Source organism: Blennius ocellaris, assembly GCF_963422515.1.
Source record: "Blennius ocellaris genome assembly, chromosome: 13".
NCBI lineage: Eukaryota > Metazoa > Chordata > Actinopteri > Blenniiformes > Blenniidae > Blennius > Blennius ocellaris.
The window spans coordinates 13,547,710-13,564,096 of NC_137662.1; the positions used below are offsets into that span (position 1 = coordinate 13,547,710).

The following is a 16,387-nucleotide window of genomic DNA, read 5'->3' on the forward strand; positions in this document are numbered from 1 at the left end:
TGTGTGTGTGTGTGTGTGTGTGTGTGTGTGTGTGTGTGTGTGTGTGTGTGTGTGTGTGTGTGTGTGTGTGTGTGTGTGTGTGTGTGTGTGTGTGTGTGTGTGTGTCACCCACACTGACACGTACAGTAAGAGAGGAATACAATGCCTCAATACAGCAGTGGTTCCCTGCTGATGAAACTCATACTAGAAAGAGGTAATCATGCTCAGCCGCAATACAGGCATCTGCTTTGTCTTGTCATTTTGCCATTGATCATGCTGTTGTACAGTGAATTGATATTGGCCAGAGTACTCCTGCCTCCTAATTGAGTTGATCTTACATCTGTCTTGTGTACGTGAAAGCCAGTTAATTCCCAGCACTGCTCAACACAGAGCCCATGATGTTCTGCCAGTGGATATCAGCGCGGGTATCCACAGAGCGTTATCCTCTTCTCTCATGAGGACATAAACCCTCTTGATGTAAATTACACCAACTTTGGTTTGGTTTATACAGCATTACATCTCATTAAATTGTCAGCTTTTCAAGTGATTTTCAAGAGTTTGTTTTTTTTTCTTCCACAAAAATACCAAAAAAGAAATATGTCAAAAACAAAAGACTGTGGCTTCGCTTTGACCCCAGTGGAAGGCTTGGTGTGTTTGCTGCTGTATGCCCTCTTTGGGTTGATTGATGCACCAAGGGACTTGCACAGCTGGAAAAGAGGCAGTAAACCAAAGGAGGGAACAAAGAGTAGTGGGCCACACGGGGTGCAGCAATTAAGCTGTTTTCTTGTTGTTAATTAAAAGCAAATTAGAGACTGCAACAAGAGTTGCTGTCTACCCTTAATTGCTGGCAGCATGCGCGCCTAACCACACCTGTTGTTACACATTCACTCATCTTTGTCTGTTTTTTGTGTCCTCTTTAGGGACGGAGAGGAAAACCCGGTGAGCCTGGACCCAGAGGCCTACCCGTAAGTGATATGGTGTAACACTTAACATTTTTCACTTCAAATTAATTATCGGGACCATGATTCTGCTGTTGAAAAGAAAATGAAAGATCATACTGTAGCCAATGGATTTTATGCATTACTTTCAACATGGTGTTTATTAATGTATGGCAACTCTGATCTTAAAAACCTTACTTCCTCTTGCAATTTAGTTAAAACCCAAACATTTAATGTAGTGTTGTTAATGTAATGGCACAGAGTAGAATATTGTATTGATATTATATAGGGCATTTCTTTGTTTCAGAATCACATACACCTAAACATATCCCCTAAATAGTTACAAATAAAAAACTATGATTACAAAATAATAAAAATTATGTAAATATTAGATACAAGTTGTTATGCCAGGATCTGTGTCGATTGTAAAAAGGAAGCCCGACAGGACACTTCCCTCCGAAAAGAAAATGGAGCTCCTCTACACCTTACAAAGTTATTTTAATTACAAAAGCATATCAAAGCCAACTGTCAACAAGGACAGCAGGCATGTCATGCAAATCCACCTCAGAAAGAAAAGGTACTCTGTTCATGGTGAAGAGTAACTAATTTCATGGTTAGACTGCATCGATCTTTTTAAAATCTTCTTCCACACTGGCTATATCATTACCAGTAAACCACAAGAGGGATATTAAGGTAGTACTTGGGAACGTTTGTATTGATGAGTAGTACACGTGTGCCTGGAGGGCCCATTGACTCCTTGAATTATGGTCTTTTCCTCTGGCATCCAAGCCAATACCAGACACTGTTTGTGTGTTTGTGTAGTGACCCAGACACAAAAGGGCACAAACACCGCGATGCGGTGAAGGAGACAGCTTGTCAGACACTTAACTGAGCTGATGTCAGGACAAACAGGAGTGTTTAGGCATCATGTCACTCAGATGCTTTGGGCGTCCAATTATTTTCACACTCGATTGCCCTGATTACACTCCTGATCAGGACATAGGGTTAATTTTACTTCATTTTAGGCAGAAATCAAGGAAGCTACTTCTATTCATGTCCTGCCTCTACAACAACCAATGAAATTGTACAACCCAAAGTCGTAGGAGCGAAGAAAGACAGGACAGAGAAGGTGTGACATTTCTAAATGGCAGTGTCCTGATGATACCCTTCACATGTGCCAGATTTTCTTCCGTCCCCTGGTATTGGCATTTATGAGTCACCTGTTTTGCTGAGGTAGATCTCAGGGGCAAAATCATCTATTCAAAACACACTCCGGGGCATCACTTTCTCTTGTCCATTGGCAGTAGGATAGTGTGAGCACTTGAAGGGGGGGGCAGCGGTTATTTTTCAAAGTCAAATTAGCATTTCACAACAACAGGGGAGTCTGTGAAAGGCATTTAACAAAGACCTGCTTAAATATTATGTGTAGACTACTGTGATCTCACTATGTATCCATGGGTACTAATGTATGTTCAAAGGTCACAAAGCATAACGCAGCAGTTTGAAATTAGGGACAACAAAAGGTTGATATGGTAATATTGTGTTGACAAATACGATTTGTAGCGTTGACAAGAATATTCATATGATTGTCTTTTGGTTTCGCAGGGCCCCCTAGGAACATCTGAAGGAGTAAGTGTCAAGGATTCTCTCCAAACATCATTCATCGCAAAGCAAAGTACTGACATGTGGCATTTATTGTAAATTCGAGCTGTCTTCCAGTGTGATAAACTGACCCTTACCTGCACTTTCAGCAAGTGTGAATTGTCAAGATGACTGAGCAGTATTTGTTGTAGCAGCCGTTCAACGAGAAGAGTTTGATCATGTGTGTTGCATTGACTGTATAAAGATGTACCGAAGTCTGGGGCTTGTCTTAAAATCACAAGGTCAGCAGTTCAAGCCCTTATCTGGCCAAAACTTTGAGTCCCCAAAACCAGATAAGCACTTTGCATGGCAGCTATGACAAAGGATGAATGTGACTAACAGTGTTTCTATGACTACATTGCTGAATATCATAACCCTACAAAAAAATAGAAATTGATGCACATGTAACCAGAAGCTAAATCCATGGTGCTCCTCACTGCCTCACTCCACTGTGTGATAAAGGTGAGGGGGGGAAATATTTCTTGTTGCAAATGGCACCTTTCAGTCAATTGTAGACTATCTACTGAACATGTAAAATAGTGTCTCCCACCCTGTACCACCTGCAGTGCAACACAGTGTGGCTCTGTGTGCGTAGTCCAAACAGACAGATGGCCATTACATATAGTGCTTTTGCAAAAAAGTGTCTGCAATCATTTTCATGAAGCCCAGGGGCGCTGTAGCTCACTGGAGGAACATGAGATATGCAGTGTAAAAAAACAAAAAAAACACACGTGGACCTGTTCCAGGCCTCCTGCTGTCTCCGATGCAACCTGCTTCCTTCCCCTAAACCCCCCACCCAACCACCCACCAAGCCTCCTGTGGCCTACTTGTGATCATGCAGCGAGCGAAAGCTATTGTGCACTGGACAACCTCTTGACCGCAGCTGTTCGTTTGATGTATAGTTGCGTCGTTTGCTGTAGTGTCAGCTCAGGCCGCAGATCTCCTCCTGTTCCCTCTGCCCTGAGCAAGGAGATGGAAGTTTCAGCCAGCCAACCTTGAAAACAAAGTTGTCTATATGAGGACACGCTGATCATTCCTAAAAAAAAAAATTAAAAAAAAAAGGGGGATTGCAATAGTTATGACATGGACGGAGGCACAATGTATAGTGGTTTTGCCTGGGTGACAAAAGGACACAGCATTACTGTGTAAAATAAAAAAAGACAAACGGGGGTTATTTAGTTTTCATGAGGTCTCTTTAATTAGCCGCCGAGTTGCCGCTTTGTTTTGAACGAGTCACATATCATGGAATGAAGCCATAAAACTCAAAGCTTCTCTTGGCAGAAAGGAAAATAGCTTGGAGATTGTGGGTTTTAGTGTCATTTTTGCAACTGATACTATATTTTAATGGGTCTTTGTTTAATAACTGGAGGATTTGATCTCATTTGGGGGAAAAAGGCAGATAATGCTCAATTCTTTTCAGACTATATAGTAAAAGATTGTAGGCTCACTTGTTCAAGCATGTCGTTGTACCTGCAAATGAAAAAGCTTGCAAGACACAGAGGTGCTCAGTTAAAGTTACATATATCACCATAATTAATAGGAAACATTTGAAACACTCACGGTAAGATTTTCAAATCATGTAGACATTAGTTCAGACATGCAAAGAAACATTGTTTTGGTGCTCTTACTCGTACATTAAATGTGAATAACAGGCTTGCCCCTGATATAAATCAGTCATGGCCCTACTTTACTGATACATCCTCCCTTCATCATGATAAATTTATGCTTTCAGTGGATGACAAGAGAACCTGTGTCTCAGAGAAACACTCTACATTTTAATATGCTATAATGAAACAAGTATAGCTTTGCATTTAAACTAATTTACAAAGGCTAATATGATAACTGAGGGAAGATGAAGTACTAGACCTCAGAGGAATGGAAAGAAGCGGTTTTCATGAGCAGAAATAATTGAACAACATCAGGGATTCTCGGTATCTCTCACTGCCATCCTTGTGCATTTTTTAGCTTGGACAAAATAGATGCAAGTTAGACTAAACTGCAGCTTGTGTAACATCTGTGTGAGGGGAGGCCCCCTCTCACTCACTCAACAGAGTGTGAATGTTTTAAAAGTTAAGGAAAAAAAATAGGTCTGCATGAATGATGTGCAGGAAAGACGGGACTTCTCATGAATTACATCTCCATAACTGTGTCTTTCACACACAGCCTCAAATGGACTTTGATATTGAAGGAGGCCAGGATGCATGCAGATTTTATTGCAGTTTGACAATGCAAGGTGTCTCTCAAACGCAACATATCATATCTCATTGTGCATCGATCCATCCATCCTGCAAACTTTCAATGTCAATTCAGGCTACCACTGTCTCAATAACAGAATACAAGGCAAAGATTGTTTTACTGAAAGTGGCATCTCAGTTGCATTAATGGGATTTCCATTGAGATTTCCATTGATACATTGAGTCATAAGTCAATGCAAACGTCATCTATTGTCTGTATATACATTTTTGTTAATGACAAAGCATGTGAATGATAGGATCATAACAATTAGGATGTTGGTATTTCTTTAAGATTATCATGATGAAATCACAAGTTGCCCCATGGTTAATAAAGCTGTACAGAATTCAATTAGTACTCAAAGTCAATTTTGCGAGTAGTCCCTCCTCTACGCCTCAAATATTCATAAGACAATCCATCTGTTCATACATGGCAGCAGTCGACTGATTTAATAACAGCTCCTAATTTGGATGAGGAAACAGTGGCTATATCTCATTAAATGAATGGTATCGCAGCCGCTGTCATTAGTGAGTCCAGGGAACAGAGGAGGGGCTGAAACTGAATGGTAATTATTGTCTATTGGAGTCCAGGCACCACTAAGGAATGTGCAAATATGCCACAACTTTTCTCAGATGTCTTTCTGTCTTCTCAGATTGCTAAACAGATGCTCCACAATGTCTCAGCACAGAGCGTCTCAAGCAATCCGGTTAATTCTTCACGCATGTCATGCAAAACCACAATATTCTTGAATGAATGCACGTGTTGAGTGTCTTGAGTGTTGAGTGTTCTCCCTTGGGTTTTCAGTCGTTGTGATTAAAGAGAGTAGTACAGTTTATTTTTGTCAAAGGTTTTGTCATATGAAAAGGTGAAAAATACATGTGAACATTTAAAGAAAAAAATTTAAGAAAATTGTTGCATTTTTAATTCCTCTAAAAAATATATTTTATGTTTTATTATTGTCTGGGTAGGCCACCATGTACATTTGACCCCGACTTTGTTTTTCTTGAGTGTATGACTGTCAAGAAGAAATCAAGGTAAAATATTCAAGGACAGCTCACGAGCAGTCATGAAGTGCCATCTATTGGCAGACAAAGGAACTTATTCAACTTGGATTCATAGATAAATACTGCAGTGCAACAAGACCCATTTTTTTTCATTATCCTGCTACACTCATATAATGCTGCAGCTACATAAAGCCATGGCATTCGCTGCCCCCCCTCACACACCCCGTAATTACAAACTAGTTTCACTCTCAGATGACCCAGTATTGCACCCATATTCTCATTACCTATTCATAGCAATCGCTTCTGACAACATTTCACTCTCACAGCTTTCCGTCTTTTCTCTGTGTCTTCAACGTCAGTCACTGTCATTGATGTGCTCTGCTCACAAACAGGTGGAGAAGGGTGAGTTTGGAGTCCCCCAGGAAAAGGGGGAGAAAGGAGGTAGAGGAGATCCTGTGCGTATTTTCCTGCAGTGACATTTACAACACCGCTCTGTTACACAGTCATTAACCAAGGCCTCCTCCCACAGGGTCAGCCCGGCGCCGAAGGGACCGGCGGGATGAAGGGACAAAAAGTAAGTCACGTCAATGTCAAGTGTCATATATGATGATTCCCCGTTTGTACTTTGAGGCACAGCCAAGGATGGTGTATATGAATGTGGTGGAAGAGGGGTAAGCTAGTTCAAGCAACTTAATTGGTATGAGGTGCCAGAAATCAGAGGTGACACCTTTTGAGTTAGTTATCTTCTTGAAGGCTGGCTTCCTTCCTTGAGTCTTTGAAACCTTTTCCAGCGTTTAATGACTCCACAGGTTTTGTTTCTTTTCTTTTTTTTCCTTACTGTTCCTCACAACCGCTTTTGCTGTTGTGCTATGCTCCTGTAAGAATATTTCACGTCTCTGAGTGAGTGCGTGTGCACATGTACGCACACACGCACATGCATGTGTGCTATTTTTTTTTTTTTGATGCAATTTATTCAAAAAATGTTCTTCTTCAAAATGAGCGAAGACAAAAATGCTACAGTTTTCATTTCACTGCTCTTTAATCATCTTAAAAATCATTTTATCTGTCACTTAGCGGAATAGCATCACAAAAGAATTAGTTCACTAACTCTTATTTTAATAATGAAGCAGTGTATCAAGAAGAAACAAAAGCACCATTTACAAAGCACATTTTGGCTCTTTGCTTCTGAGCTGTTGTAGACATATTAAACTTCACTTGGTCACCAGATTCTTGTATGCATTGCTCATTTCACCTAATTTGCCATTTCTCTCATTGCACATTTCTGTAATGTGCACATATAATGAAATTCATATCAAAGGAAGTCAATCCCGAGTTCTCCTTTTTAAATTAGGTCAAATTGCCCAGTAATACAAAAAAAAAAACATTTAAAAAGCACTAACTCATAAGGCTCATTTCATCAGTGATCAAAGACAGAAAAAGCCCCTTAAAATGAAATGAGAAGCTCAGTTCAAGTTCTTTTATGGACTTCAACTGATTGCATTTGTTCCCAAACAGCTATGGCTGCAGCACTGTCACTCTGTATTCCAGCACAGCAATGCTTTGAGCTAAATAGCGAACATCCTAATGATAGCAATGAGATCACGATGAAGAACAGGCTAAACATGTTGGTGCGAGTTATAATGGAAGTATATTGCCCGAGTGATTGCAGTTATTCTTGATGAAGGGATGAGCACATGTGTACACCACATTTTGTGGCAGTCAGTGATGCCACAGCGTTTCACTCAAAGCATTAATGTCAACCTCATGCAGGTACTAGAGAAAAAGCTAAAAGGATTATCGAAGTCATTAGGATGAATCGTCAGAGTGGAGATAGCTGACTATACACAATTTGGTGCCAATCTGTCCAGAGGAATTTGAGAAGTAGTAATTTAGACCTGTCCGTGGTACTAGAGATGAAGCCAGAGATCACTTAAGTCATTATGGTTCATTTGTTCTGAAGCAAATGAATGTCAGCATCAAACTGCATGCCAGTCCTTTGAATAGCTGTCAAGACATTTCAATACTGTCCAAAATGTCAGCTTCATAGTGGGGCTATAGAGAAAAAGTGAAGGGATCACACTCTGGAGGAGTCGTATTCAGGGTATGACAATTGTTTTAAGTTGAGAAATGTTAGGAGGTAAAGGAAAACTTTTTCAAGTTGTGACGCAAGTGGAAAAACCTGAATCATTTACATTGTTGGAATTATTAAGTGGGCAGCATTGAAACTCGTATTGTATTTAATGATAAGCCATCAAATCTAAAAGTCAGAAGAATTCATCATCTTGAGATCAGCTTCACAGCGATCTATCACTTTGTGATTTCTCCTAAGAAATTGACATCCTGGTATTGCTGTTCCTAAAGTGACGTCACAAAAGAGTCGCCACTTTTCTCTTCACTTAGTGGTGGTGTTCTAGAAAATTCCCTTTTTTCTTTGATCCACATCTAGATAGAAATGTAAAACTTCCGAAACCCCTTTCCCTCAATAAAATTACAAATTTAGAGGATTAAGTAGTACAGCATACATTCTCTCAGTGCATTTTACTTGTTTGTTTTTACTTAATATGTAGATGTAAGCTTTGCTTGTATTTTTAAAAGCTCTTTTGTTATAGCTTGTAAATTATGAATGGGAAGAATGGAGCTACGATCATGCAATTGTTCACAATTAAGTATCTTCCAATGTGCCCCTGAGCGCCCATTACAGTGGTAAAACAGGCTACATGATGTGAGTCCATGCAACAGACCATCAACATTGTGCAAAAGGTTAAATGCAGTGTCGCCATAGGCTTTTAAGAAAAAATAATTTATTTAGTTTCCACTCTTCCAACGGCTTCACTCGTGTGATTTGAAAGGCATCAACGCTCTTGTTGCATGCATACATACATACATACATACATACATACATACATACATACATACATACATACATACATACATACATACATACATACATACATACATACATACATACATACATACATACATACATACATACATACATACATACATACATACATACATACTATACCCAGTGCTAGACAATTTAATTGCCCATGCACACACCTCAGTCTTCTCAATACAAAATGATAGTTCTAACCACCACACCCTCACCCATCCATCTTCCTACACACTCTTTATTCGGTTAAGGGTAATTGGCAGGGTCAAAGCTGACATAGGCTTAAGGGGAGGGTTGTTCCTGGACTGGTTTCCAGTCCTTCGAAGGGTAAAAGCAGAGAGAAGCAACAGCATACGTACAGAATCATTAATTATCTCCCCACACAGAATATCCAGGAGCAACTCCACACACAACAATCGATCCTGGAACATCTCTCTGAGCCAACAGGGCGAATCGCAACACCCCCGTTCCACCCACTAAGTTAAACCTGACAAAGCTCAAGGAGGCAAAGGGAGAACATGTAAACACTGACCAGCAAGTTCAGACCAGGAACATTTTTTTCCCATGGGTCAACAGTGGTAAACACTGTGCCAACATGCTGCCCATCTACTGTATGCTTGCCATTTTATTTGTTTGTTTGTTTGTTTTAGTTCTCATTGTATAATATTGACTCATAAAAAGTAACTGACATGAAGTTTTGTGTCGTGTTTTCAGGGTGATGTTGGTCCTCCTGGTCCTCCTGGTCCTGTAAGTACAATCAAGTGGAGAAATCCAAAATCAAATCAAAATTAGTAAATAGTAGCCTTATTGCATTAACCAACAAACTAACATGTTGATGAGTAATAATTATAAAAAGAATCAGTATGGCATTTTTTCCTCTGTTTTCTCAGCAAGAAACCCCCAAAATTGCTTCTTCTTGTATATTAGAAAGCTCTTAATCTCCAGCTGTGTGATCATGAGGAAAGAGAAATCAAAAGTGGTGCGGTGTTTCCTTTTACTGTCACACCTCCAACATGGTGACATGTCATCTTGTAACCAATTTCTAGTCTTTGACAAGCCTGCAGATTTACAGTTTTCTTTTTTTTTCCTCCATGTGAATAGTGCATTGGATTTGATGAATGGCTTCAACATAGAAAGCTTTTTTAAAACCAGAGGAGATTTGTGGTGTTGCTTTATTTTATTTTATTTTTTTTCTTTGAACATCATCCTTGTTTTTTTTTAGTTAATGAAGTCCCAGATAATTGGCCGCAAGCTCACTATGAAGGCTTTTTACAGATGTACATAGAAGAAAAGAATTCACAGAATAGCTTGCAGGGCGTTGAACTCTGTGCACTCTGATTTCTTGCACTTTTGGTATAAAGTGAAGACATTTGAAGTTGTGCTCGCATACTGATGCTGCTAGTCTTTCACTCGAAACAAGTGTTTCTTCGTAGTGTGAATTAATGGAGGTCATGTGGCACATGACCTGTTTGTAATGTTGATGATTCTGAATTATAGATAAACCATTTTGGTGGAAGACACTGGTGCCGCTTTTAGTGGAGAAGCAGATATAAACAGAAGCCCTGACGTCACGGAGGATGTCTGATGAGTGCTGAAGGTGACACAGAGTGGGTGGCGCTGAGATGAGAGAACCCATCGCTTAGACATTTCAAAGTCAGAAATACACTGTGACAAATCGGTGAGAGATCTCGCAAGGTGGCATTAATAACCGCAAAGACATGCTTTGCAACGACGTGTACACTATTAATAAAAATGGAAGGATAAAAAGAGACAAATAAAAACATGATTTTGGAGCCTTTGTGCTTTGAAATTAGGGCTTTGACATTTCAATGACTTTGTCCGAATGGGTTTTGTTCAGAGGATCTGCTGCCTATTGAACTGCAGAAGGCTTCAGACATGAGCTTGGAAACAGAGTTTGACATCTTTCATTCTCGTTTCACTTGTATGGCTTGTTAGCAATTAATTCATATGGAAATTGGACAGCTTAATTATGGGGGCAACAAATATCACTCCACTAGTTTCACTTGATCCTGTCAAACCAACAAGAACTCTACTGGCTTGATAAGAATAGATATCAATGTAGCTGATTTTAATAGCTGTTTAAAACACAGAGGTCATGTTTTGCCATCATATTAAAAAAAATGTAAGATTGGATAAAAAGAAAAATTGAAAACTGAAATGCTCAGTTGTGTTGATTGTTGTGCGATGAGATGGAGCCCACCCAGGACCTAGGAGATTTGTGCTATAGCACACAGTAGAGGGGAAAAAAAACATTACTCATTTGATAAATGACACAGTTTGAATATTTAGTACCAGTCACTGTCTGTGCTCTATGCTTTCCCATGGCAGATAATTTTGGCAGTTAAGCATCGATTTCCCTTACACAGCAGAAGCTGGGGTTCAGATCATTACCCTCCCTTCATAAACCTTCTTGTGCCTGTGTTTATTAGTGACAGGGAGGAGCAGTGGGCTTATGGGCATGCACGGCCATCACTACCCCCGATGCCCTTAAAGTGGCAAAGCAGTCTTTGTGGTTCTGAGCCGGTCCTGGTTTTATTACACCATTGCTTTATAATGGAGTTTTATCATCTATTAAACTGAATCTGTTATGCCAAGTTTTGTTGAATAAATGGTTTTAATGCAGCATTTCACAGTGTTGGATAAAAAAAAAAAAAAAAACTGGCAGGAATTTCATCAGATACTGATGTCACTGTATCAAAAACAATTGGAGACAGCAGTCGTTTTGTTGAGTAACTGCAGAGAGCGAGTGGACTGTTTAAACGTATTTTGGCCATTATTCCTGGAGGAGGAGAGGGGACACACCATGTCGCCTTTATATAGCTCTTTAATCAGAGTTTCTCGCTCAGAGAGCTCACAGGCACACATTAGTCAGGATTGGAGAACACCTGCCCAGGTGGACAAACTCAAATAACTGTTAACCGGGAGTCAATGGGAGGAAATCACCAGCTGCAATTATGTCAACAGCAGGCACATCCCTCTCAATTTAAGTGCTATTGGGACACCAAAATTTACAGTTATTGGTTCCTATTCTCTCTTGTGGTTCTTAAATCATGAAATTGGGCAAGGGTGACCTGCTTACAAGGGTGAAATATGTTTACCACAACACAAGGGGCCTGAAGACATCATGATTAGATGAAAACAGTGATCACGAGACCAAACTGTGGCATGCATACCGTGAAATGAATGAACGAACGAACAAATGAATGACTAGAACAAATGAATAGAAGTATAATACGTATTTCTAATATTCATAATTGAATGGGTTTTTTAATATCTCTTGATGAAAAAGCTGTTTTTTATGTTCTGGCTTGAGATATAATGAAGAGCAGCACTTTGTTATGATGAGATTTTGTGCTACGACTTTGTACTGCGTGTCTATGGTTGCCCAAAATCCTCAATGGATGATCTTATATTCTCATATTAGGAGTCAATTTCTCCTTTGTGATCATGTTAGCTTCGGCTATTGAATCTTCATGCTTGTCATAGTTTGAATACTTTCAGAGTTCATCACTTTTTCTCAGGTGATAAACACAGTAGAATGTTTGAAGACTACTGATCTAAAACATTTGTTTTGTTGCAACGTTTTTTGTGCATCTCGTGTTTCAATTTGTATCGAAATGTCCTTGTACAACTTGACTTTCATATTGTATATATTATATCCATTAATGTGATTATGAGTAATGCTACCTTCTACACATAATAGTTCTATCTCGTTACTAAATGAAAAAATATACTTCGTACAATATAGTACAGTATATATTTGGGTTCACTACGGTCTTGTATTCTGCATGTCTTTTGTGTGTATTTTCATCTTTGTGACCATTTCATTGAGCACTAACAGATTGTATTCTGATTCAATGAAATGCATGAGGTCTGAATGAGGTCTTTGATTCAGTGAGTGATGTGACGTGCGGCTTGTACAAAGAATGATTTAGCTTTGTGGAACCGCTTTGAAGCCAAGTAATTCTCGTGATTCAAGTGGTCTTGACCTCTTTTCCGTTTCATTTGATTTAGTCGTGGAGGGCTCTACCCAGCTGCTCTGTCACCCAATTTCTGAGCTTTACTAGAGATATGAAAGAGGAATAGAAATATTCTATCTAAATACAGATTAAACCTTTTCTAATCAAGTGCAGGTTCACTCTGCTGGCAGGGGAGTCACATTGTAGACATTCATTTTGTCAATTAGGAAGAAGCTGTGACTCCTGTATGAGCTTTAAAAACCATCTGTGGCTCAGCATTGTATTTTCTTAAATTTTTTGTACTCCCCGCAAGCAAAATTGAGACTTTTAAAAGAACATTGTGTGTCTACTTCATTCCTTCTAGGTGATGACAGCTCATGGATTACGACAGCTCTCTGGAACGGTGAGCAATTGTTTTCTTTTTATATTAAAAACAACACATGACAAGTACTGCATGGTTTTATCCTGTTGATCTGTTTGAGCCCAAAGTTGCCTGCAGTAGTTCTTCATATCGTCTCTCTTCTCTTGCATTTAAGGCTGACATTGTGGAACAAAGTCAGAAAGGGGAAAAAGGAGATAAGGTAATTATTCATGTCTTTATTGTTCTTTGTTTAAAAAGGTAAAAGTCAATATAGTCACTGGGTTTTATTGCATTGAAGAGTCCAGTGGGTGTCTTTTGTAACATCAACAAAAACAGCATTGACATTTGATTTTGAAAGAACAATTGCCCATCACCCACTGCTCAGATGGCGAGTTTGATTTCATCCCTGTTCTTTATAGAGACTCACAAGGTGAGGCTTTGCATAAATTGCCAAACAATTATTGTTTGGGCTTCTGAACAACAGATGTATCTACTTGAGGCGAGCATATTACAAAAGCCACTGATGCAGCTATTGACAAAACTTCAAAAGATGGTCAGCTAAATGAAAAAGAAGGGGTGGGGGTAATTATGAGAAGAATTACAGTGCAGATCGTGGGTGTTTAGGAGGTAAAACTGTTTTCTTGTTCAGGTTTTTTTTTTTCATAGAATAAACTTTCTTCAAATGCCCAGGCTTCGTTATAATTGAAGTAGATGTATGTCATCATTGAACTAACACTGTGTCTGTTACAGCCCTTTTTGTACATAATGCCCAAATTGCTATGGTTCCCAGTTAATCGGACACTGCTAAATGTTGCTTGTGCGGTTGTGTGTATTGCAGTGTTCGTTCATACAAACATGTGTCTCGGTGATGATTGAAAGTCGAGAGCTGCCATTCAGATTGATGCAGAGTTGTCTGTCAATTTGAAAGGTGTGGCGAGCTGCACATACTAGAAAGTCATCCATCCGTCTTCTGTACAGTTCTTTCCAGCTCACAGTTGCAGGGGGGCGAGAGCTGATTGGTGAGGGCAGGGTAAAGCCTGGACAGGTCACCAGTCCATCATCGGGCAAACACATAGAGACAGTCAGGCACTCACATTCACACCTGCCCCTCACTTCAGAGACACAAGTGTTTTTGGACTGCTGGAGGAAACAGGAATAACTGACAAAAACCTATACAAGTACACACAAGTAGAACATTCAAACTCCACACAAATTATGTGTATTCCCCAATTTTGACATTTGACCATGCAACAAGACTGAAGCAGTACAGCAGCATGCAACACTTGATAAGACGTAGCCTAATGTCTAATGTAGCCGAGAGATATCCATTGTGATTTTGTTGGGGCATAATCGTTTAGTTGTGAGGCACAATGTAAACCAGCACACAATAATACAAAAAAAGTCATAAAATGGAGACAAAGAAGCACAAGGGTATGAAATCCTATATGTCAATATCTTCCATGTGTGAGGTAAACATTGAGTCTTATTACCATAACCTCACTGGATTCACCTCCAGATGTAAACTTTAAAGATGGAATGGATTGAGTGCAGAGTTCACAAAACATACAAACAAACAACAGAGTTCTTTGGGAGATTGATACAAAATTAGCCTCAAACAAAAAAAATTGGAAAGTGTAGAGACAAAAAGGACCAGCTTATGATTGGAAGTGAGAGTGAAGGTGTCAAAGATTGCAGTGCTTCTGAGGCAACAAAATTAGAGCCGGAGCAGGAGAGTTTGTGAGTGATAATAACTCAGTCGGTGACTTTTCATTACCTCGCAAAACAACCATCCAAAACATACAGTTGAAGCAAATAACAGCTTTTCCAGGTGAAAAGGTGGAACATCCTTAACTGTCTGTGTCATTCAGTGTCATTTTGATCGAGGACACCTTCTACCTGCTGGAGAGTGGGACACAAACATCTGTCTCACAACAAGTAGGGTGAAGGCGTAGTAGGCCCGTGGACTTAAAACTGGTCACAAACTGCAAAAGAATCAAATAAGATTTTAATCTTGTTTGACTTTGTGTGTATGTCTCCAGTAACTCCGACACTTCAGGTTATTAAAGGTCTCCATCTCCCAATCGGTGAACTGATTAGAGCTGACACATGGCCCGAAAATGTTTCATGGTATTTTATTGCAAGTTCAATTTGCCGAAACAGCGTGGATAAGGACAAAAAGGCTGGATTGTGGAAAATCTGCAAAAAGTAAAGATTCAACTTGTACGCATCAAAACCCACAAATTCAGTTTAAGGTGATGTGTAAATGATTTGAAGTGAAAAAGAAAAATGCTTTGATAAAATTACCATTCTCACTGCAAAGAAGCAAACTTTCCAAAGGAAATATTGTACGTTCATAACCTTCATTTGATATGAAAGCAAACTTCATGAAAGTCCTTGAGGATTTTTCTTTCTCCAAATCGCACCATAGTCAGCAAAAGGAATGGCTTACTTGACTACTTTCTTTATGCACATCTTAAAACTGGATGATTTCCAACTTCCTTTACTTTTTTTCACAGGGAGAGGCTGGAGTTCAAGGACCACAAGGCTTCAAGGTGAGTCAGCCCTGGCTCTAAAACTCTGTCCCCTTTTTCCACCAAATGCTACTCTGTGCGTCCCTCCACTGTCGGTGTGTGGCATTAGACAACAACGTAGGGCCATATTGAGTATGCCAGCTTTTGATCAAAGTCTTCTTTTGACATGTATTTCAACCTGTGTGAAACTGTGGTCCTTCCAAAATGCCATGTCTTTGAGCAGTTATCAGAGGGCTTCAAAATTCTAGCTCCACACAACGAGTAATCCATCTCTGGATGCTCCTGAAGCTCATTCGTCTCTGGTGTTTATACCGCTCTAAACCTTTGCGGACCTTCTGAATGTACAAAAGTTTTACTGTATATTGAATTCAGAGGGAGAAAAAACGTAACACAATGCCCTTCTTTCAGCATTGTATCCCAGAATACATATCTAAAGATGCTTTTCTATTTTCCTGCCTCTCTTATGTCTCTTATCCACCATTATTGGGGATGTAACAGGGAAACATCGGGCCATCGGGACTAAAGGGAGATCAAGGACCAGAGGTGAGTCTTTTATTTATCTCAAGCAGTGCCTCCGACAGTCAATCAAAGGAGGATGACTAAAAGCCTGCAGAATGCAGTATAATGCTATTTATATATAGCAATGTGCAAATATGCTTAAATCTAAAGCATTCTCGTTTGATTCACCTAAAGACTACTGTAAAATCTCTTGGAAAAACATATTTCAAGAGATGTAGCAGAAATATTTATGTCACTTTTGAATAGAATTCATACAGACATTATACAATGTCCACAGCAATACCATTATACCATTGCATTTTCCCCAAT

General features: G+C 39.5%; 1 protein-coding gene across 3 annotated transcripts in view; it reads left to right on the top strand.

The window, feature by feature from the left end:
• The window catches only part of LOC308138517 (uncharacterized protein), a 109,331-nt gene that overhangs the window by 53,675 nt on the left and 39,269 nt on the right, over window positions 1-16,387 (top strand). For all 3 annotated transcript variants that reach the window (XM_080507659.1, XM_080507660.1, XM_080507661.1), the window contains exons 13-21: window positions 900-944; window positions 2,523-2,546; window positions 6,187-6,249; window positions 6,324-6,368; window positions 9,402-9,434; window positions 13,032-13,070; window positions 13,204-13,248; window positions 15,545-15,580; window positions 16,058-16,102. In XM_080507659.1, the coding sequence (XP_080363785.1) occupies window positions 900-944; window positions 2,523-2,546; window positions 6,187-6,249; window positions 6,324-6,368; window positions 9,402-9,434; window positions 13,032-13,070; window positions 13,204-13,248; window positions 15,545-15,580; window positions 16,058-16,102 (375 nt within the window). The remainder of the gene's footprint in view (window positions 1-899; window positions 945-2,522; window positions 2,547-6,186; window positions 6,250-6,323; window positions 6,369-9,401; window positions 9,435-13,031; window positions 13,071-13,203; window positions 13,249-15,544; window positions 15,581-16,057; window positions 16,103-16,387) is intronic.